The following is a 25083-nucleotide window of genomic DNA, read 5'->3' as shown; positions in this document are numbered from 1 at the left end:
AGGCAAAGGAACTCAACCATGCAGCTTGATCTTTAGTTGATTATGTTTGATATATATATTTTTTATATATTTGATAGAAGTATTACTGAATTAATTATAATTAGACAAAAAAATTAGATGACTACAATGTAATCTTTTATTCATATTACCTATAAATATATAATAATGGATTTTTATGTATCCGTGTTATATACTACGAAATGGTCACTTAGTGTCAAATTATGCACCAGATAACTTCATTAGTTAGTGTTTTATATATACTTAAGTATTAATACTACTTATCTGAATCTAAACTTTAGATAAAATAAAAAAAAGCGAGGAAGAAGAAATATTTTAAATAAGTCAAAATGTAAGGTCAGAATAAGTTAATCATTATTGCATGAATTACTGATTGACGGCTGACTTTACACTTTGACAGATATTTGACTTGAAACTTGAATGATTGATTGATATTTTGAATACCTAGATACCTTTACCTGTTCGTTTAGTTGATATTTTATTAAATGCTCTTTAATTGTTTAATAAACAACAGCATTTTATTTCAGTGCTAAATATTTTAAGCGTTTTAAATTTTTCCCAAAAGTCCAAGGTAAAGTCTTATATGTCAAAGTTTATATAGATTACACAAAATAATAACCGGTCAAAAAGTCATTGACTATTTTGACGACCCATTTTTATAGTGTTCCCAGTTTATTTTAAGATTATTTTATTTTCCGGGTGTGCTGAAACATTTCCAGTCTTGGCTTTAAATCGGTAACCCAGTTAATATCTATTTTAAGTTTCTCATTCGTATAAATAAATACCCTAACATTTTTATGAGACAGTATCATTAAAATAATATAGTCCCATTTATTAAATTTATCCTATTTATATTATTACAAATCTACATAAGAATGTAAAATACAGTGACTTTGTACAATATGTTTAATTATAAAATTACTTATTATTGAATACTTAAAAACAATTACCTACCATTTTAGAAAACCGCCTAAATGCAAAACATAGCAAAAATGATAACGGAGCAACTCCGGAACCCGAATGAACTAGACATCAATCTCCGTATGGAGTTTGGTCCATTTGAAACGGTGCACAAGTGGAAACGGATGTCTGAATGCTATGAGTTTGTTGGTGCCAGGTATGTTGTTTGTTTTGTATATTAATTAAACCAAAAAGCATATCTATTGATTAGTATAACTAACTGCAAGGAAGAGAAAGACTTAAATAAAACTTATATCAATGGGTATCTTTGTTGTTTAAGGTGTGAAAATGGGGTGGTAACCCCACCTTTGCTATTGATATATGCTGGTAGTTTACCAGTGAGGTGTGATAGATGAGGGTGAAAGCAGGTTAGCTAACTCAACCATTTTTCATAAGAATTAACCTCAACCTCATTGCTAGAAAGATATATTTCCATGGAGTTTCCCCTGGAAACCATCATTGTTGATTAATTTGTCACAATGGACCTACTGACCTGAATTCATCCTCACCTATCATCCCTAACTGGTGCTCTACCAAGTGTAAACTGATAGCAGAGGCAGAGTTACCATTCTATTACCATCTTTAAAGAAGATTTAAAGATTTCATATTTAAAGAAGAGTTTGTTTGTTTGTTTCATAATATCTTATATAAAGTATATAGAGATAAATTTAAATTTTAATGGTAAGAATCTACCCATACTATAAAATATATTATGGACATAAATTTCATGAGCCAAAAATAATATATTTTATAGTATGGGTTGATTCTTAGTATTTTTTTGTTGAATGAAAATGGATTTGTTAACCCCGCCTGCACCAATGGCATACACTAGTGGAGCTCCATTGAAGGGTAATAGATGAGAATGAAAACAGGCCAGTTAGCCCATCATGATGAATTCATCAGGAATTAGACATGATAGTTTCCAAGGGGAACCGCGAGGAGGTAGAGCTGTTTGGGTTGTCCCTTTCACCCCCCAACCTGTATATTAATGATATATTGCTACATTTACAGACGTAGTAAACACACTGCTGTTGCATATAAAGATGCTATATATGTGTTTGGTGGCGATAACGGCAAGTCCATGTTGAATGACCTCATACGATTTGATATCAAGGAGAAGTCCTGGACCAAAATGGGTTGTATGGGAGTACCACCGGCACCAAGATATCACCACTCAGCAGTGGTAAGTCATGAAAATTAATTTTATCAATTCTTATGTAAACAATTTATATACTTTATTTACAGCCCTTATAAATTTTCTTCAATATTATATTAAGAATACAACTGCCAGCCATATTAAATTTTATTTTGCCTTAAAAAAAAGATGGCTAACAAGAATATACAGCCCATCTGATGGTAAACAGCCACTGTAATCTATTATAGAAGAGAAAGCAAATAAAAAAATATTTCGCTTTTTCTTCCAAATAAAAAATACAAAAAATTATTATTTTGTCTTCTAATACTCTTATTAATACTTTGTACAAATTTTTGGGGTTCCATGCCAAATAGGTACAAAGGAACCCTTATGACGCAACTTTATCCATCTGTCACAACACTATATTTCAACAAGTACTAATACTATTGATTTTAAATTTGGTAAATAATAAAAAATATTATTAGTTGGCACATATTGCAATGGAAATAATTGAAAAATATTTTTACTTTTTTCTTAAGAAGTTCAAAAGGGGTAAACAAATTTCAAAAAGAAGCTAATAAGTCCATGTGGGGTCCACATGGTCTTCATTTGTACCTAAAAGCTATTAATGTTAAAAGCTATTTTTATTTTACTTATTATTACTTATTTTTGTAGTGTGTAGATTTTGACTTATCGAAAATGTGATAAAAATACCTTCCCCTTCCCTCCTCTCGCTTATCACTAAGTTTATATTTATTAGACGAGAGAAATCTGAAATACAGTTTATAAAGGTATATGTGAATATTACAGAAAAAAATAAAACAATGTTTGTAGCTAACACTGTTCTTGATTAATTATAAAAAAACCTGCAAAAAACTTCAATTTTTTAACCAAAATTATGATCCAAAATATGAAATTACGAATTTAAATATCAATAATAATAACTATTAAGTATCATACAAAGAAAACAAAGAAGGTAATTTTATTTCGTATCTTTTCTATGCACGGAACCCTCGGCGTATGAATTTAACTGACATCCAACCGTTGTTTTTTGTTATATATCTTTTATGTTCTGTAGGTTAATACATCAAGTTATTATACAATTTTATTATTTGCAATGTTATTACTTATATATAAGTAAGAAAATATTAAATAGGGTAACGAGGTTTCTTCTGGGTCGACGACGCGTAATACCCTTGGTATTACAAACGTTTATAGATTGCGGTAACCACTTATCATCAGGTGGGCCGTGTTTGTTTACCGCCTTAGTGGTTAAAAAAAAATATTAATTCAGGTGCACAGATCATCAATGTTCGTGTTCGGCGGGTACACTGGCGACATCCTCGCTAACTCTAATCTCACCAATAAGAACGACCTGTTTGAATACAAGTTCCCGAGCGCACAATGGGTCCAATGGAAATTCACCGGACAGTGAGTTATACAAATAATTTATTTATCTATTTATTTCTTATTGCATTCCATAATATGCTTGGTAGATAACATTCCAATTTCAATTATGGACCCCGTTGGGCACAGCAAGTAGGATCTCTCCTCTCGGAAGACAACCCTTCACTTATTCAATATTTATTTATGAGTAGTTATAAAAACTTACAAAAATCTGAAACAGTTACGAAAAAAGGTTATCTAAATCAGTCGGTCGAGCATCGAACCTAACGACTGCATTAATGAACAGCGATGTACTAAACAAGAACAAGCCACTGTTGTACCACATTAACTATTTATTATAAACATGAATAGGTATATACAATGTATATAGTATTAAGTATGAGTCTTTGTAAATGAATGATATTAGATTACTATTACCACCCTAATAAGGTGACTTTATATTTTAGTTTTATTTAGAGTTTTCCTTCTTTGCGCTGATGTATACCACATATGTATGTGGTATACATCACATACATATAAGGGATGTCCCTTAGTTGTCTCTTAAATGAAGTTCCTGAAAGAAGGTGACATAAAAATTATTTGTGACACTTAATATTATTTCTTTGTCAGCAAACTATAAGAAAACTATACCAGTAATTTACTAAAGAAAAAAATAATAAAAATAATACAGTTCTTTATTCAACATTATAGTAATTTTAAATAAAGAATTGTAATTTAAAACTGTTCTGAAATATTATCTTCAGAGAGCCAGTACCGCGGTCGGCTCACGGTGCAGCCGTGTATGATGACAAGCTATGGATATTCGCCGGCTACGACGGCAATGCGCGACTTAACGATATGTGGACTATCAACTTAGTTGTATGTATTGTCTAGATTTTTTTAACTCACAAATAACATTGTAACGAAAATTAAAAAGAAAAATGCGTTTTGTATTTTTTTTTTTCTATTTCTATCGTAAGTACCGCTGCAACCAAAAATTACTGTCTCTCTTTCTGTATTATTGTCACTTCATATGCATCATAAATTATACGTACAAATTTCAAATAAAGAAGGATAAAATTCCAATTTCAATTGAAATAATCTAATTACGCTATTTTTTGTTTGAATAGGGTGAAAACCATCAATGGGAGAGGGTAGAACAAAAAGGCCAGTGTCCACCAACTTGTTGTAACTTTCCCGTGGCTGTAGCGCGTGGCAAAATGTTCGTGTTCAGTGGTCAGAGTGGTGCCAAGATTACCAATGCTTTGTTTCAATTTGATTTTGAATCACACACGTAAGTATTTACCTGAAGGGACAATATGTTCCACTCATTATGATTGATGTGTCTACATGCTATTCGTACAAACAAAACCCTTTTTTTTTTTTTCAAAACCAATCTGTTCAAACTGTCCACTGCTAAACATTAGCCTCTCTCTATGGTGGGGGGGGGGGGGGGACCTATGCTACGCTTGGCAGGCGGATTGGTTATTTTATTTATTTATTTATTCTTTATTCCACAATAAAATTTTGTACAAATGGCGAGCTTTATTATCTATATTTATTTATTATATTTATTAGCTATATTTATTATCGCAATTAACCAAATTAATCACTAGGTTAGGTTTAGGTTTTTTTTTATGGTTTGCGGTACAGTATTTAAGGCATCCTGTCCTCGCTATTGGATACGGGTGACGGAATGCCTATACAAGAGGGTACATGGTGGACGCAATTTAGACGCAATATTTGAGGAGCATTTGAAAGGTACTACGGCCGGATACTGAGTAGCTGTCGATTTTCACATTAAATGAGTTTATAAAATGAGTTGCGCGTGTGGGTATCGTGGGCGTGCGTGTGCGTGTGCGTGGATGCGTGTGACGTGTGTTGTCCGTGGTGCGCAGGTGGAGCCGCGTGTGCACAGAACACCTGCTGCGGTGCGCGGGCCCGGCGCCGGCGCGGCGCTACGGCCACGTGATGGCGGCGCACGCGCGACACCTGTACGTGTTCGGCGGCGCCGCCGACAACACGCTGCCCAGCGATCTGCACTGCTACGATCTCGACACGCAGATGTGGTTAGTAAAGTTTATACTACGACGACATAAACTTTCAATTTTTTTTTTTTACTATTAATATTTACTATAAGCAGAGGTAGTAAAACAATACACCCTTGATTATATAATGATGAAATATGGTCGGGTGTAGGTCTGTTGTACAGCCTGCGGCAGACTCGGCGACCCCTTCGGGCCGTCTGTTCCACGCAGGGGCCGTAGTGGGCGACGCGCTTTATATTTTTGGTGGGACAGTCGACAACAACGTACGGAGCGGCGAACTTTTCCGCTTTCAAGTAAGTGCAACTCGATAACTCGTCAATACAAAGCTAAATAAAAAATAGTTTTATAATATATCGGATGAGAACGCGAGTTAGATTAAGAATAAAGCTTCTTATTAAGCCGTAATTTTTTAATTTAAAAACCATAAAAAAATAGACAATAAAATATTTTCAAAAAAATAATTTTAAAATCCTAGATCCTATACTAGCAATAGCAGTTTATATGGTTTTTCAGCTATCCAACTATCCTCGTTGTACACTACACGACGACTTTGGCCGAGTGCTCAAATCTCAACAATTTTGCGACGTGACACTACTGGTTGGTGACGAACAAACTCCCATACTGGCCCACCAGGCGATGTTGGCCGCACGCTCGCAGTATCTCCGGGCTAAGATCAAGTAAAGTGCTTTCCACTACAGTTGTGCAGTACAATCCTTACTACTAAGGGGAAGGGATTGTTTGCAATGCGGACTACCAGTCCCATTGCTAGCAATATGGGGTATATGTCAGGTCGACCTCCACGTGGTCCCTCCTGGAAACCACTGTACTGAATTCCAGGTGTGTTCATCATGATGGACTAACTGACCTGCCTTTTCATTCTCATCTATCATCCATCACTGGTACCCCGCCAGCGTATACTGTTCGTGCAGGCGAGATTACCATTCCATTATCATTTATTCAAAAAATCCTTACTACTTTACTAATATTATAAATGTAAAAATGAGTTTGTTTGTTTGTTATCTCCTCGTGCTTTAACAGCTTAAACAATCAATACGAAATTTGGTTTATACATACCATAGAAGAGAAGAACATAAGTTATTTTTTATCCAGACCATACATATGATCAAGTTTAAAGAATATTAAATTCAAATTTCTATGGATGGATCATATAAACCATATTAATTCAATTTACTCTCTATTACTATAGTACATACATCTCGTTCACAGGGAGGCTCGTGAAGAGTTGTCCAAACGTATCGCATCTGGTGAGGAGAAAGCATCCGAAGTATACTCGTATAAGGCCAAACCTCAACTAACAGTTAAACTACCAGAGGCCACGCCCGAAGCTTTCCAGATGGTGCTCAATTATATATATACTGACAGGATAGATCCTACAGAAAAAGGTGAGTAAAGAAGGATCTTCTCTTGTATTTGCCTCTTTCCATATAGAGGGAAGTTCAAGTATTACGTAATGCAATTTTTAAAGATTTTTGACCCTTCCTCCCCTTATGTAATGCCATAACATTTTTCTGTAACCTCCCTCCTCTTCCCTAACAACGAAAACAAAATAAAAATGACATATAATACCATCAAAGGATTGCCCATAAAACATAAACGAAAAAGGTTACCAATTTGGTAGATTTTGTACAAAAGTCGATTGCTTGGGTACCTCTGTCCCATTCGTGTTTCAACCGTGAAGCAGTTGTGTTTGCAGTTGGTTTGAAGAGTGGGATATGGCGTGAATTTACTGGGTACAGAGGAATAACACCCGAGTCCTCAGGAATGGCAACGCGTGGGGTGTATCATGGGGAAACTGTATACTCTGTTATGTCCATGGTACTGCTTATGTCTATAGGCGACGGTTATCACTTTCCATCAGATGGGCCGTCAGCTTGTTAGCCATTCTAAGTTGTATAAAAAAAAAGATTACAATTTTTGTTTTTAATTAAAAAACAACGTTACGTAACGCGTTGTTCTGAACGCCCTTGTAACGCATTGTAACGTTTTACACGAAACCCTCCTGCCTCAAATTGTGTTACGTAATACTAGAACGTCCCTTAGTATAGTATACGAATATATAGCAACTTCAGTATTACTTTATTCTGTAATGCGTGTGCAACATGGGTTTTTTATACCACTGAGGTGGCAAATAAGCATACGGCCTAGCAGTTACCGTAGCTTATGAATATTTGCAATACCAAGGACATTAAGCGCGTGTTGCTGGCTCTGAAGAAACCTCTTTAACCCTTTTTTTAAGAACCCAATACTGTAGTTTCTTGGAAAAACCTTGACAGGGATTTGTTCATTACATAACCTGAAGAATGTTCCTGGGAGGAAACATCTCTGAATATACATCATACGCTCTAAGGTATGGGGGTGAACTCCCCTATCGATGGTGAGTTTTTCGAAGATAGAAAGTGGCCGTGGTCATCATATTGGCTCTAGCAAAGAAGAACACTGTAATTTGTGTGGTTATATTCCATGATCAGATGAGGACCCAGCTTCACCTGCGACGATACTGCTGGTGATGGAGGTGCTGCGGCTGGCGCTGCGGCTGAGCATCCCGCGGCTGCGCGGGCTGTGCGCACGCTTCTTACGCGCCAACCTGTGCTACAGCAACGTGCTGCCCGCGCTGCACGCCGCGCACCACGCGCAGCTGCACTGCATCAAGGAGTACTGCCTGCGGTGAGTCTCATGCTGCCAACCTGTGCTACAGCAACGTGCTGCCCTCGCTGCGCGCCGCGCACCACGCGCAGCTGCACTGCATCAAGGAGTACTGCCTGCGGTGAGTCTCATGCTGCCAACCTGTGCTACAGCAACGTGCTGCCCTCGCTGCGCGCCGCGCACCACGCGCAGCTGCACTGCATCAAGGAGTACTGCCTGCGGTGAGTCTCATGCTGCCAACCTGTGCTACAGCAACGTGCTGCCCTCGCTGCGCGCCTCGCACCACGCGCAGCTGCACTGCATCAAGGAGTACTGCCTGCGGTGAGTCTCATGCTGCCAACCTGTGCTACAGCAACGTGCTGCCCTCGCTGCGCGCCGCGCACCACGCGCAGCTGCACTGCATCAAGGAGTACTGCCTGCGGTGAGTCTCATGCTGCCAACCTGTGCTACAGCAACGTGCTGCCCTCGCTGCGCGCCTCGCACCACGCGCAGCTGCACTGCATCAAGGAGTACTGCCTGCGGTGAGTCTCGCGCGGCCCTGCACGCGCCTCCGGGAGAGGGGACGAGGTCACGTAGCGTCCAAGGGTATCAATGTTTGACTTTGGTGCTTTTCACTCAACAGTGAAACTATGAAGCCAAGCCGTCGCTGTCTGCTCACTCGACCCTCCCGATCTCCTGGTGACTATTTTAATTTTCGTGAGACGCGTTAAAAAATTTGCCCAAGGTCGCAGGCCAACTCTGCATACAGTATTGTGCTGCCCAGATTGTATGCCATCACATCCATTCTTTAATGCAATTGTATCTCCTGTGATGCATTGTTTAAGTTGCATTTATGTACTAACCCAAATCCTATAATTATTGTGAATGATTTTACATTAAAGTGTGCTCACTGTGCAAGTTAATAAATCTCACTTGATTTTGATGTTGCCTTTTATAAAGAGAGAAAATGAAAATCGAAACGTGTTTCGGTTTGGAATACGGCGGTGAAATTACAGGGTACGGAGGAATGACGTTATAGTTCCTGAAAATGGCATCGCGTGGGGGTACCATGGATATCACAATGTTTTATGGTGTATCCACAGTGCCATTCATCTGTATAGTCGACGGTTACCACTTACCGTCAAGTGGACCGTCAGCTCATTTGCCGTTCTAATTTGCACATAAAAAGTCTCCTCATTTCTAAAATATTTGTTTTGAAGTGAACTCTTTTAAATTTTCACAGGTTCGTAGTGAAAGACTATAATTTCACACCGATCGTGATGTCACCAGAGTTTGAGGATATGGAACAGAGCCTAATGGTGGAAGTGATCAGACGCCGGCAACAGCCCCCACCAAAGCAACCCAGCGCCACGGCACAGCACGAGTGTGACGAAGAGATTATAGGTACCAAAACTATGAATAGTTTTGTTAATCCATTTCTTATGTGTTACTTCTAATGGCAAATAAACTGATGGCCCATCTGTTGTCTATAAATTTAATTAGAAGTGATAATGATATTAATAAAAGTATCGTTCAGAAAAAGTTAATAGGTATTTTATGGGAATTGACATTAAATGTTATATAAGATACTTAAAGATATTTTGGATCTGCCTTTTAATAAATTTAAAACTGTCATAAAAACATTTATTGAACAAAGCTAAATTCTAAATGATTACTTGAATGACAAATGTGCATGGTTTAGTCGATCATGCACAGGCTTTTAACGACCATGTAATCACACAGTACATTAAAATAAATACGTATAATGTTAACAGACATTTAAAAGAGTAACTGTTGAATTTCTTGCGGGCTCTTCTCAACAGATAACGACCTTCTGAACCCTACAGAAGATTAAAAAAAATTGACAATTTAAAATTGCTTGTAAACCAGTCTATTTGAGTAAAGCAAGAGCAACATTACTACTCTCACTCTATAAAATATCATAGAAGGCAACTAAGGTAACAGGACTTTTAAATGCTTTTAAAATCATAGGCGTATTTAAGAAAGGGTCGAACGGGCAGTACCCATACCAGAAATGTTTTGTGCCTACCCCAGGATAGTCTTAAAGTACATGTTCCTTTAAGGGGGTCCTCCCTCCTGAAAAATAATTATAAATATGCCAATGGCGATAATACTTCATTACCGTGTCAGCTGTTAACCATCCACTGCTGAACATAGGCCACACCATATATGGGAGTTATAATAATACTAAGTGGCACACAAACACAGTTATTACTTGATCGTCAAGCATCCAGAACACCATGCAACTAAATAAAATACTATTGCGGTGCAATACTAGAGCGATGGGAGGGACAAGTGTTTAAAAGTTCGGGCGGGGGGGAAAGGGATTGTTAGTAATGGAGACTGAGAATCCCATTGCTAGCAATATACCCAACCAGGTCGACCTCCTCGCGGTTCTCCCTGGAAACTATCATGGTTAATTCCTGTTGAATTCATCATGATGGCCTAACTGACCTGTTTTCATTCTCATCTATCACCCTTCACTGGTGCTCCGCCAGCGTATCCCGTTAGCGCAGGCGGGGTTACCATAGCATTTTCCATAGTTGGAGCGTGTGTCCGGCAGGCACGACCCTGGAGCAAGACATGTGCGTGTTCGTGGGCGGCGGCGGCGCCGAGCTGGCGGACGTGCGGCTGCGGGTGGGCGGCGCGCTGCGGCCGGCGCACCGCTCCATCCTGGCCGCCAGGGCTGCCTACTTCGAGGCTATGTTCCGCTCGTTCTCGCCGCACGACAATATCGTAAACGTTAGTATCGACCTTGCCACTGTCGCACGATGCTGGTGGTCACGTGTGGCTAATCGGAGCATGACATTTAGTAAGGATTCTACTAATAGATACAACTAAACATGAATATAACAAGTCATATTCATAGATATAGTACATTACTGCAGCGGCCAGCAACTGAGGCATTGATGGACGAACGAACAAATGTGGGCCGAGGTGTAGCCGAGGCACATACGTGAGTTCATTAATGCCTAGTTGTGGCCAAGGCTTGTATAGTACTTTTCTCAAACAATGCGCGGAAATCAAAAACACAATTTTAATTTTTAAGTTCAATGACAAATAACGAACATTAATAATTGTTCACGCGCCATAATGTTTTCTTTTTTTTTCAATAAACTTTCTATTTGCAAGCCAGTTCGAAATTTAAATAAAACCTTAGTAGTAGTAGCGTATTAGTTACCTCCTTGGTAGCCATGTTTCGAAGTAAAAGGTCATTCCATTTTTAAATTACAGGACAGATATGAGTTTACATAGTAATTTATCTGGCCGCAAAACACGACAAATATGGATTTTCATACAACTTTTGCCGGCCGCTGCCCGCATGTATCTTGGCCAGTATGGCAATTTTGATTTAACTCTAAGAAGATTGTCAAAATAATGCTCACATTTCCAAGCATGTTTGAGAAAAATATATTTGTAGGATTCTTACAATTGCATGTTTTTCATGATCCACAACATTATACTAGTTTTTTTTTTTTTTATTTGTGCTGTCTTTGCAGAGCTTCAAGTTATTATTATCCCAGAATTTTACTGAATGGAATTAAAAATCAAGATAACTAGTATATTAATAAATGCTACTATTGTTCTTCTAGATCCAAATCTGTGATACAGTCCCTTCAGAGGAGGCGTTTGACTCACTACTTCGGTACATATACTACGGAGATACGAACATGCCGACTGAAGACTCGTTATATCTTTTCCAAGCACCTATTTATTATGGTAATTTTTTTGTTAACATATAAGATTTTTTCATTCATTCATCCGCCATATATTATGTAAACCGTTATGTACACAAAAACGGCATGATCTATTGCTGTCATTGCTACAGAAATTATTGACCTTTTCTGATTTATAATAATGGAATGGTAACTCCTTCTACGCTATGGATTTAATTTGAGCTTTAAATAAGGTGTTGAAATGAAGTCAAATGACCATCTTGACGAATTCATTAGAAATTAAACAAGAAGTTTTCTATGTGAATACATAAATGCTGGACTACTTACTAGATTTCGTTGCTATCGAACCCTTTCCCGTGTTCGTCGATTGAACATATTTTAGTATTTTTTATGTCACTAAATTTCTTTACCAAGAAATAACAAGGTAATAAATTACATTATTCAGTATCTTCTATAATTCTGCGATATCCCTAGTTCTTGTTTTTTTTTTTTTTTTGAAACTTCTAATATTCTCATTTTTGTATGATATTATTATTAATGCAGGCTTCACAAATAATCGTCTACAAGTATTCTGCCAGCATAACCTCCAAAGCAACGTATCACCAGAGAACGTATTAGCCATTTTGCAAGCAGCCGACAGGATGCGCGCCACAGACATCAAAGAGTATGCGCTCAAAATGATCGTCCACCATTTTGGACTGGTAAGAATATTCTTTTCCTTTAGGAACATGTCAACACTCCTTTTCATGCCCAGGATATTGAATGAGGACTAGTGGAAAGTTTTACCACAGGAATACTTTGTTCAAAAGTTGCAAACCAACCTCGTATGGCTGTTTCAGTTGAAAAAGAGTGATATGGGAGGAAAATTACAGAGTACAGAGGCATCATACATTTATTTTTAAAAAATTTTTTATGCAAATTAGAATGGCAAACAAGCTGACGGCCCACCTGACGGAAAGTGGTAACCGTTGCCTATACACATGAGCAGAACAGAGTATACTGTTTCGCCCATGATACCTCCCATGGGTTGCCATTCCTGAGGACTAACACTCAGAAATAGCTGCACATTAGGGGTGCCATAGACGTCAGAGCATTATGTCCACGATGCTGTCTATGTCAATTCGTGATGCTTAATTCTGTCCATCACATATACTGTCAGCTTATTTGTGTCATGGAAGGTAAACTCGAAATAAAAAATCATTACCAACACGCTTCAGCAGCATTCGTTTATTATTTATACAGGTCGCGCGACAAGAAGCCATCAAGAATCTAGCACAGCCATTACTGGTTGATATTATCTGGGCATTAGCTGAAGAACCACACTTTGACACTCCTCTGCCACTCCAACCTCGCTCGCTGCCTTCATCGTCATCAACTGACATTGTTACAGACGACATGACTGATTATATTAGACACAAAGTAAAAAATTATATATAAAGTCACTACATAAGAATGAGTGAACAAACTCTTAAGGGTTACTAATGCTTCATACGAGCCAGATAAGGCCAGATTAACATAGGTAGAAGCCAATAGGCAATACAAGTCTTGGCCCTTCTTTTATTAAAGAAATAGGGTAGCATTTAAACTATACATTAACGTCTTACATCTTGACGCTAGTCAACACTAATAAATATCAGTTATTTATAAAATACTACATATTATGTTGAACTTATTGTACTCATTGATTACGTTCCAATTCGTCATTGCCGAGGTCATAGCGGTTGTCTACTTTGAAATGGAGAGACACATGATTCTGCTACTGATCAAATAGTAATGCATACACTTTAGCTACTGTTCTGGCGTTTGCTGGTGCATTATCGGTGTTTAAAGATGTAGGCCTTTAAAGTCACTAATTTCGAAGTTGTTTGGAACTGCACTTGACAGTTGACTGGTTTCCTATTGTTACGGGTGTAGATGACAATGGGATGCGGAAGTAGTAGTTTTATATGTTAATTATTTTATTATCATCGTAACGAATGTGTATATATATAAATGAATGATAGATGATTACAAAATATGAATGTGCCAACAGAAAGAAGTTTTAATGTGTTCTGTAATATGATCTGTACTAAAATATAATACACAGCTTTAATAAAGATTAATACAAGAATATTTAATTTTAGAAATAGGGGAAATGTAAGAATGACTATTCTAAGGATATACAGTAAAAATAGGTTTTTCTGCTTTTATTATTTCCAACACTTTGTATAATACGCTTGGACCCATATAAAATGAATTGTTAAGGCTTCTAAATATATTATAAAAGCCAGTTCTCTTATTAATACTTTATAGGAATGTGTGTAAATAATAATTTATTAAGAGCTTAAATTTTTCAAATAAGATTTTAAAAAAGTCTTATTGGTTCTGAGGGTCTCATTAAATATCTCCATGCAAAATTTTAAAGTTTTAGCCCCAGTAATTTTTAGCACTTTTGGGAGATTATTTATCTGTTGATAGTTCAGCTTCTTTTGTACATAGATTACTGCACAATTGTTAACAGATAGTACTCATAACTTGTACAAAAAACTGCATGTTTTAAACTTAATCTTTATTTTTAGTGACTAATATTATTAATTTATTATAATAGATAGTTTTATATCTAGATTTGTATCTATTTATTCTATTGTTAAACCAAATATTGAAATGTTTCATTTTATCTGTATTGTTAACACATTTTTGTTTATCTACTTATTGGAAAGTATTTAATTAAACCTCTTAATACTTACATACTTCTCTTTTAATTACAGTGAAAACCTTTTAAAAAAAACACTTTGTTAAAAGAACATTATTTAATGTAAATTTGCTAAGATTGATCATTTACCCTCAAATAAGCTGTATGCTTGTTTGCCTTCATGGTATAAAAAAGTGCATTTTCTATTCTTTTATTACATAGATGCATTTTGTAATCAATTTTGTATTTATTATAAATCTAAGTAGGTACATAAAATATTAGCAACCCAAAAAACTTCTGCCTGTGTCTATATAAATAATTGTCGGAAAATACGAAAACATTGTGTTTTCATATTTTCCAATAAGAGTTTATTATTTCCATATTTATATAGACATTGAATAAAAATGAACATATGCTTTAAAAATAACTTCCGCCTACCCTAATGGGAAGGTTATGTATGTGTAGAACTTCCTAGCAGTCCAATGGACTAATTCTGTTCAATGAATTATCCATATAGTAATGTGAAGCATCCCAAATTGTCATAGTTGTAGAATACTGACAGATCTTTATATGTAATATTTGTCAAATCCATCAGTATTATGATGACTATGACGATATACTCATTGTGGGCATGTCATAGCATTTCATATCACGCTATAATACATATATACCATTTTATAATTTATATAAAATTCTTAATGAAAATAATACAAATTAAAAAATTATAATTTAATTAAATCATGTATTTAACATATAAACTATTATAATGGATAATTTAATTTGAAACTATTTATTCTTCATATTTGTCCTTGATGTCCTTCCATAGTTTCTGAAAAGAAATATTTTTTTCATTCACTAGAAAAATCAATAATAAATAAAAAATTGAAAATTGTATATTTTTCTTTAATTGGTAGATCTTTTTACATTTTCAATCTTTAGTGTGAATTCATAATAGGTATATACCATAACTAAAATCATATATTTCTATATATGAGTCATGGTATATACATAGAAAGAAATTTCAATTCAAAATGACTATTAAAAAATGCATGATTCTAATTTTAGATTTAAGCATTTTTGAATAATAATTTTTTTCATTAACACCCATTTGGAATGCAATTTCAGCCAAGAAGAATGAGCAAGAAAATTAACTGTTTTTTTTTTCAAAAAGTTTAGTTATATAAAAAATGACTTTATGTGAATACTATCTACTAAGCAGTATTAGATCATAAAATGTAAAATATTCTTTTAATTATATAAATTTTCACTTTCATTTTTATTGGTTATATAGGAATAGAGGTTGAGCACTGAATGATGAAAATGAAAAATAAGGCTTTTTACTTAATTCCTGAGCAAGTCATAGGGGCGATGACTTGACAGGGCGATTTTATTGAATACTATTCAAGTCTGCAACTAATTATTTTTTGTCCTTAGGAGGCAAATACATTATCATAAAAGTTTCAGTGATATCGTCTTAAACATTAACTTATACGTTCTTTTGTGAAGTAGATTTAAAAAAAAAGAATATTTTAGATTATTACATAAATTACATAACCAATAGATACTCACTCCCTTGTTTATGCTTTCGAATATAGCTAAAGAGATTACATCAAACGTTCTTTCGAAAAAGAATGTTCCTGAAGCTACAGCGAGAGCAAATGTAGATGTGCGTTTAAATACAACACGGTTTAGCGTCGCCAAAAAAGACATTTTTAATAATTTTATAATATTCACGACACCAATGAACAAGAAAAATTAAATGACGACTGACAACGATCGATTGAGTGTTGCCAATATCATATCGGGTATATGAGCTAATTAAAAAAATTAAAAGTTGGATTAATAAAAAACGTGTTAAATTAAAAATGCATAATCCTGAATGTATATTTATTTGTATAAAATTTAAGTTAAAAACATAATTATTATCAAATATATAATTGTTAAATATTTAAAGCGATAAAATAGGAATAACAAATGATCGTCAAATGATATTGTAAAAGACCTTTGTCCCATTACGACTAATGTGAGTAATCCGAATAATATAAATAAAATAAAATTAGATTTCGATGGAAGCAGGTGAAGAAAAATAGTAGATAATGAGTTCAGATTTTTTTTAATAAGTCAATTCAATTCCTTAAGTAAAAGAACATTAAGAAAATATTCAATTTATTTGTCATTGACAGAAAAATAAAATAGCGAAATATAAAGAAGTTTCACAACAACGACATTTTTTATAAATATAAATGTTTTTCTTTCTCTCTACCATCAGATCTCGACATATCTCAATTCAAAGTTACGCTTATTATTAAGGGCTGAATAAATAAATAGGGGTAAAGTTTAAACAGACCTAACCATAGAAGAGCTAAGTTGGCAGTAATCGTGAATTGATCACAGATTTACTCTTAACAGATATTGACATTGACATTGTCAATCACAGAGTACATTTGCATTTGAAAACGATTATTTTCTGTTGGCCACAGAAATAGAATCATCAGTATATTATATTATTAAAAAAATTATACTAAAGGATTTTATATTAATAAATTATAGATTAGCCGTGTCGTTCTGGCAAAGAATAGGCCACCCCTTCCTTTCCCGTTGGTGTCATAAAAGGCGACTAAGGGAGGGTAAAGGGTGGGCAGCAACTATTAGCCTAACTACGGATACCAATCCATCTGCCAAGCATGGCTGCTGCTGGTAAAACTCTCCAAGGGAAAAGCTTATGTTCAGAAGTGAACAGTTAAAGGCTGATACGATGATGATAATGATAAAATTATAGATTATAAAAGATTAGGAACATCTGGAAATAAAATTCAGAAATCCAAAAGCAAATTCAGAAAGTTAGTCATTCAATTAACCAAATGTTGATCCAATTGGAACATATTTTTTATGCCTGAAAATAAAATAATGATCCTACACTACTTACTCACTACGGTATACACTAGCGGTGTACCGGTGAGGAACAATAGATGAGGATAAAGCAGATCAGTTGGTCCATTGTGACGATTTCATTAAGAATTAATCACGATGGTTTCCAGAGGGAACTGCGTGGAGATCGATATGATAAAGTTTATAAGTATACTACTAGCAAAGGAGCATTTAGATCTCATTACTCTTTCCCTCCTACTTGGAATTGGAACATTTTTTTAAAGGATAAAGATAACGGAATGAAACTACACCTGCACTAACAGTATACGTTGGTAGGGCAGTAAGGGATGATAGGTGGAAATAAAAAGGCAGGTCAATTAGCCCATCGTGATGAATATAGGTGGAATTCGAATGGATGGTTTTCAGGAGGGACCACGTGGAGGTTACATATCGTCCCTCACTGATACTCCACTATACTGTTAGTGAAGGGTTATTATTCCATCATTACTCATTAAAAAAAAACCGCAAAGTGTCTAGTTGTGTCACCAGAAAAACACTAATTTGAATTATTTTCCTCTACCCGCCTGCTTTGTTGTCATACGCCTAAACAACTGAAACAATTTTGTTGAAACTTTTCGATTAAATCACTAAAATCGTGTAAAATAAGGCAACTACAAGGCGCCGCATCTCCGTGCTGTAATGTATTGTTATTTATGAATTGATATTTACAAAATTATAGATCTAAACACCAAGAACCAGTTTGTCTTCATATTTTATGGAGAGCTCTGTCTTATAGGCTTATATTAAAATAAACAATTATTATGGGCAAAATATACTGTTTATTTACATTTTTTAAAACAAATAAAAACCTGGTATGAACAATTTATAATTCTTAAAAATAATATATGAAAATCATGCAGTTTATAAACACCATAATTAAATAGTCGTACAAACGCTATGTACGGAATGTACGCTAATAATGGTATATGTAACTGACAGAATCAAGAACTGAATTAATTAACATTGTATTATTTTTCATAGAATCTATTTGAACATTTCCTTTGCTATTAAAAGACATTAATTCTATGTATCATAAGCAGTTTCATATGCTCAAATAGATGGTATGTACTTTGTTTTGTTACCAATTAGACAAAGCAATATTTATATATTAACAGCACAAAATATTTTGGCATTAATTAATAGCGGATTACTTACACAAGCATTACAACGTCATACATTTAACACAATATATCAGTCACTGGGGTTGATTCTAAAGTTCCATCTCTAAAATTATCTATACCTCTTTATCTCTAAAATTAAACTTTCAGTTTAATATTACAACAAAATTATTACTCTAAGGATCAGAGTAATGAACTCATTCCGTTACTATATTTAGTTCTCGGTGGTCTGTAACATGATAAACTTATCAAATTTTAATTTTAGAGAAAGTTTATGGAATGGCGCCTCAGAATCGAGCCCATTATTACGACAGAACAAAATAGGAATTGGTAGCATTGAGACACTAGGTTAAAAGAAAAAATCCTTAAATGAATATTGAAAATTTTCACTATCACATGGATTATAAAAAAATTACTGGTAAGTAATAATACCATGTATGACATTCATCTAGGATGTGTTCAATTCTAATTATTTATCTCTATATTCTACAAAGAATAAAATTAAAAATGCAATAAATATTCCCTTGTGTATAATATATTGGACCTTGTTTTGCAGAAATAATGTCTGAGATCTTTCCACGTTAATGTGACGCCTTTAAGGGTAACATGTGGAGTGCACGTGCGCACGATGCATGACAAAAAGTAGATTTGACGCTAATGGCTTCATCTCTAACTATGTAAAGCACATAGTATAAAAATGTGTGCAAGATGCCAGCTACAAAACAAAAATGATAACATTATCAAATAAAAATATCATAGTGACTATTAGTACGCAATTTAAATCTCAGATCATAGAAACTAAGGAGATATGTTATGATATAATTGCCCTTGCACTTATCACAGTATGTTATCCACACACCAAATACCATACAATTATTGTGTAATATTTATTATATAGACGATTTGTTTTGACACATTTTACCAACAATTCCTATTAGACCAAATAATTATCAAGTAAAAAATTCCAATAATAATTACATCTATCAACACCTCCCATTTCTATTATCTAAGTTTTAAAATGAAAAATATTTGATGTTCTACCTAGGTACTTTAATAAATAAACATAGAATTTGGATTGTTACAAAATACTGCATTTACTTTGCCAATATTAAATAAACCATAAATAAACAATCATCTCACTATGTGGTATATTGAATGTGAAGAGTTAAAATTAAAAATGAGTGGTAATGTACAACACAGTATCCACAATATTCATACAGTGTTTGATTTCCTTTTTTATAAATACTACCCATTTGTAGACTAATATTTTCCTCACGAAACCATAAGACAATCATGTTTGTTCCAATGAAATACACCATGATTGTGAATATACTGAATAAAAAATGTAATAATTAGTGGTATACATTTATATCCTATGTGTGACGCATCCCGTATCATGCATTCCATCACATTAATTTTGATAATATGAGAATACAATCATACACTTTAACTATGCATTCATAATATCCTAATATAATTTTTGGAGTCAATAATTCCATACAATGTACATGCTCATAAACACGAGACAGTGCCACCTAGCTAGCACATAAAACTAACATTTTGAATTTCAGCATCCCATCAATACAATACAAACATATCGGTGTATTACTCATATTTCTACTTCGGGATATCAACATTGAAATTAATTTAAAAACAAAACTAGCGATTTATACTAAATAAAAAATTACACTGTTAAGAACCATCAAATTTGTGAATATTAAACAGCATAATTTTACATCTTACAAAGATTACTTGCTGTTGATAACAATTTACTGTGCTGTAGTAGCCTGCTAGGTTGTGCAGCATATCTCTCAATATTTGAGCATAGTGTAAGCAACATCCGAGGCATGGAGCCACAACATGCAACCACTAGCAGCATTTCTTCTTGGTTTTGTGATTCTTTTTTAAATTTACTGTGTCATTTGATGTAACATTTTGTCTTTCTTTCATTTCCAGCTTTGATCTTAGTACCTGCAAAAATGATCAAATTTAAAACATGGACAAAATGAATATTAACATTTCATTTTTTTGATAATTATAATGCATCAAGCACTATATTTATCATAAAATAAAATTAAATATCAAAATAAAAAAATATCACATAAGCATCTGTAATTTCTTAATTATTATTTAAATAAATATTCTACCAAATAAGGGCTCAACTTCAATTTAACCTCATTTATATAAAACAATGATATTGTATAACTTTTGTCCATTAGGTAATCCATGTCGTAAGGCAGTTGTATGAAAACTAGACCATGAAAATTGTTACATAAAACCACTTTCAGATCACTAATTTAGCAATGTCCACTTTTACAGCATAAAATTAGAAAATAAGATGCTCTTATATGAAATAAAAGAAATTCTATATTTTACTATGGGGCATATTTTAATATGAATATATTATATGCAGTTTCTATACTCGGTATTATTTTAGTAAACAAAATTTGCATGTCCTTGCTTATCTTTACTTTTTATTAAAATAATAAAATTAGAAGGTTCTTTATTAACTTACACTATATATTATGGTCATAGCTTTTTATTTGTTATTTTTAAAATACTAAATTCTAAAAAATACATAACAAGATAATTCAATAATTCTGGCAATAAAACTTGAAAAACTTCAACTTAAAAATATACAAAATATTGTTAATTTAATATAGAACACATGTCTTCATAGATAAAACTTCCCTTATAAACATTCTATTAAACAATCGAATAAAAAAAATTATTTAGTATATGAATCAACTCTTTCTAACAAATTAACAATGGGCTACTTTATACTATATAGTATTATCTATCATAATTATTATATTATCTATTAGTAGTATTATATCATTTATATATAATAGATATATATTATAGTATCTATTATTAATCTTCAAAACATTTTTTTGTGTGATAGCTTACTTTATCTACAATCCTTGTCATATTCAATAAGACTTACTATTCAATAAGAAATCAATAATTAAACGATTACCATTTTGGTGATAGTGAGAAACATTTCTTCGACATTTATGTTCTCCTTTGCACTAGTCTCAAATAGTGGTATGTTCATTTGACTCGCAAATCTCTGTGCATCTTCTGTGACTACCACTTTTCTTGATGGACAATCATTTTTGTTACCAACTGCCAATCACAAATTAGTTTAAATAAATAAACAATTAAATAAGTACAGTAAAGTTATTGTCTTACAGAGAAAGCAAGGGTACTCATATGTTTATTTTATTTATAATTTATTTTGTACAGGAAAATAAAGATGTAGGAAATACAGTTACCGTCACAGTTAAATTACTGTTGTTGATGGCTTTATATAATTGATAAGTAATATTACTATTTAATTCATAGAAATATAAAAGTCCTAGATTCAAATTATTATATGAAAGTTAAACTCAAATGCTTCAAGCTAAAAGAATAATTCAATAGTTAAAAGAAATAAGTAATTATATATTACTTATTAAACTAATTGAAAACTTATGAAATTATAGATGTAAAATATGAAACTCCACATTACAAAATGTATAAATACATTGACTACAAAGGACAGTGAATAGTTTAAAATTTGTGTATAAAGCACTCTATTTCTATGCTATTTTTTAAATTATTTAAATAGAATATATATTAGATTTTGGATATACATCAATAGATCAATCAAGAATTTTAAATAAATTTACTCACCCAGGACTTTGTTCACGACATCACAATTCTGTTCGATTTCATGTAGCCATCTCTTTACATTAGCAAACGACTCCCCGTTCGTAACATCGTACACGACGATGACGCCGTGGGTGCCTCTGTAGTACGTGCTCGTTATGGTTCTGAACCTCTCCTGCCCGGCTGTATCCCAAATTTGCAGTTTCACTCGTTCACCATTTATCTCTAGAGTTCTGATTTTGAAGTCTACCCCTATGGTTGTAATGTAACTACCCGAAAATGTGTTGTCAGCAAATCTCAGGAGAAGACAGCTCTTACCCACACCTGGAACATAACACTACCGTCATCAAATCGCCCAGGAATATCCAGGATGTCGTTACGAACTAGCAATATCACAGGCCTCGCCCACTCACCACTGTCACCGATTATCAGTAGTTTAAAAAGATGATCAAACTCGCGAGCCATTGTTTGACTTTGTTATTATTATTTAGCTAACTGGTCATGTGTTCACTAGTAATCTAATGAATGGTTTTAAAACAATTCTAACTATAGAAATAGTATTTAAACGCATGCCGTAAAACGTTAAGCTTGCGTCACTTCACAATACGTCCGCCATTATTGTCTTTCTGGATCTGTGGCTATGTGATGATTGTATTTTTAATTATTCTTACCAACAGTAAAATAGTTGAATAAAAATCATGACTTTCGTAAACGGTCTTTAAATTAGTTAAATGCGTACTTTTTATGATAGTATCATTATTTAATTTGTGTTTAAATAAAAGGTGTCTTATGAGGAACGATTTCCTACGACTTATTACGACTACAACCGCCAAAATTGCAACATTGTAATAAGTCGTGAATGACGTGATTAACAATAAACGAATAGTAAACGACTAATGGTATTTAAATTATTCAACTTTTGACACTAAATTGCAAATTAGTTGTGCTTCACAATATTTTTTTACAATCATTTGCGAAATGGTGTTTGATGTGTAGAGAATAAGAGAACTGTATATTATAATATTATTTAACTGTATATTTGTTTATGTATTAATAGTTGTAGCACTTCAGCTGCCCAGTTGACTGGAAGAGATCTCTGTCAGAGATAAGTCTACCCTTGCTCACAACATTTATAAATACATTATTTTATATGTAACTTATAAGTGCAACAAAGAATATATATATTTCTTTAATATGTCATTATTTATATGTCTGTGAGAGAACATCATTCGGATAATAACAGTGGATAATACTTCGACATACATTTGAGCATCCATTTAAGGTAATTGACATATTTGTATGTCTGCGGGTAGCCTAAATGAATGCAACAACCTCAGTACAACCTTGTACCTTACCTACTTTTATTTGACTTTGACAGGAGCCAAAACCAGTTTCTAGAATCTGTGGCTCAAAATTTACCTATTGAAATACAGAAGTAGGCGTGGTGTATTTTTCTATTTTTTTGCCGAAATACAATAATGTCGGCGACATTAAAACCTTATTTAACTGCTGTGCGTCATACGCTCACTGCAGCGATGTGCTTAGAACATTTCTCGTCACAAGTGGTGGAGAGATATAACAAACCAGAGGTCGAGGTTAGAACCAGCAAAGAATTATTACTCAACCCGGTGGTGATTTCACGAAATGCCAACGAGAAGGTGCTGATAGAGTCATCTATTAACTCTATACGAGTTAGTATCATGATCAAACAAGCAGACGAAATAGAGAAAATTTTGTGTAAGAAATTCATGCGTTTCATGATGATGCGAGCGGAGAACTTTATCGTATTACGACGGAAGCCAGTAGACGGATATGACATTAGTTTTCTGATAACAAATTTCCACACTGAAGCTATGTACAAGCATAAATTAGTTGACTTTGTCATTCACTTTATGGAAGAGATAGACAAAGAAATCAGTGAAATGAAATTGGCCGTAAACGCACGGGCCCGTGTATGTGCTGAAGAATTTTTGAAGAGATTCTAAAAGTTTTTCGAACTGTTTTTATTAACTTATGATTAAGACTCAAATTTAATAAACTTACACTTTACCTCAGGTTCTTATAAGAATAACTTGTCACCACCCACAGATCTCCCTGTTTTATTTCCATTGTATTCTTTAAAGAATTTATTATATAAATTTGTTCATTTATTGCTACTTTTCAATAATATTATGTTACTAAAGATATATCTATATACTTAGTAATTTTAGGACTAATATCAAAAAACTGATAGATTTTCTATGGACAGTATTTTTTCTTTTAAGTGTATGGAAATATAAAAATAAGTTTGTAAAAATCAATGTGCATTAGCTGATGATAGGAGTATGTAATTAGTGTAAATTGGCAACACATAGTGCCATGGATAGTACAGTATATACTGTGATATCCAAGGTGCTACTTAAGTGAAAGCACTTTTCATTATGTGGACTATCAACTTGTGTCATTTCTAGTAGTATATCTACTAGAAGTATTTAGTTAATAACTGTAAATTGTATTATTATTCCAGTTAGGATAAGATGCAGTAATTCTAGAGTTTCTTCATTTATTAGGTTTAAAGGCTTCATATAAAACATTCTATTATTTTGACTTGTAATTGTATATAAATTAAGGTCATCAATAGAATAGAAATATTAAAATATAATAGCTTATCAAACATTCAATATTATTGCATTATATGAATATTTCTTTAAGTGTGCAATTAATAAATTGCCGAGTGTCTGATTATTATGTTCTAATTATTGTTTATTAAATAAATTATATTTTTTTAATATTTGTTTATAATTTAATGTCATTGTGTGTATTTAGATATAATCTACATATATGA

General features: G+C 33.7%; 4 protein-coding genes across 4 annotated transcripts; 2 read left to right on the top strand and 2 right to left on the bottom strand.

The window, feature by feature from the left end:
• The first annotated feature begins 434 nt into the window (after positions 1–434).
• Positions 435–14613, top strand: LOC116412624 (leucine-zipper-like transcriptional regulator 1). Its single transcript, XM_052895983.1, has 16 exons — positions 435–589; positions 981–1135; positions 1990–2161; positions 3408–3544; positions 4264–4378; positions 4630–4793; positions 5398–5568; positions 5699–5840; positions 6061–6224; positions 6775–6950; positions 8037–8232; positions 9434–9594; positions 10775–10953; positions 11805–11931; positions 12432–12589; positions 13131–14613. Exons 2-16 carry the CDS (start codon positions 993–995, stop codon positions 13323–13325), a joined length of 2400 nt encoding a protein of 799 aa, XP_052751943.1. The 5' UTR covers positions 435–589; positions 981–992; the 3' UTR covers positions 13326–14613.
• A 660-nt stretch (positions 14614–15273) lies between these two features.
• Positions 15274–16355, bottom strand: LOC113515107 (cytochrome b-c1 complex subunit 9). The gene is made up of 2 exons (XM_026899253.3): positions 16129–16355; positions 15274–15388 (listed from the first exon to the last, which is right to left on the bottom strand). Exons 1-2 carry the CDS (start codon positions 16267–16269, stop codon positions 15350–15352), a joined length of 180 nt encoding a protein of 59 aa, XP_026755054.1. The 5' UTR covers positions 16270–16355; the 3' UTR covers positions 15274–15349.
• A 1888-nt stretch (positions 16356–18243) lies between these two features.
• Positions 18244–22902, bottom strand: LOC113514988 (ras-related protein Rab-35). The gene is made up of 4 exons (XM_026899097.3): positions 22673–22902; positions 22284–22583; positions 21586–21734; positions 18244–20576 (listed from the first exon to the last, which is right to left on the bottom strand). The coding sequence occupies exons 1-4, from the start codon at positions 22722–22724 to the stop codon at positions 20475–20477; spliced, it is 603 nt and encodes a 200-aa protein (XP_026754898.1). The 5' UTR covers positions 22725–22902; the 3' UTR covers positions 18244–20474.
• A 718-nt stretch (positions 22903–23620) lies between these two features.
• LOC113514965 (actin-related protein 2/3 complex subunit 4) lies at positions 23621–25045 on the top strand. The gene has a single exon (XM_026899064.3). It carries the CDS (start codon positions 23738–23740, stop codon positions 24242–24244), a length of 507 nt encoding a protein of 168 aa, XP_026754865.2. The 5' UTR covers positions 23621–23737; the 3' UTR covers positions 24245–25045.
• Positions 25046–25083: the final 38 nt, after the last annotated feature.

The sequence above is a fragment of the Galleria mellonella genome, unplaced genomic scaffold (assembly GCF_026898425.1).
Source record: "Galleria mellonella isolate WM207_F2 unplaced genomic scaffold, CSIRO_AGI_GalMel_v1 utg312, whole genome shotgun sequence".
Lineage (NCBI taxonomy): Eukaryota > Metazoa > Arthropoda > Insecta > Lepidoptera > Pyralidae > Galleria > Galleria mellonella.
This window is presented reverse-complemented; position numbering and strand designations above follow the sequence as displayed.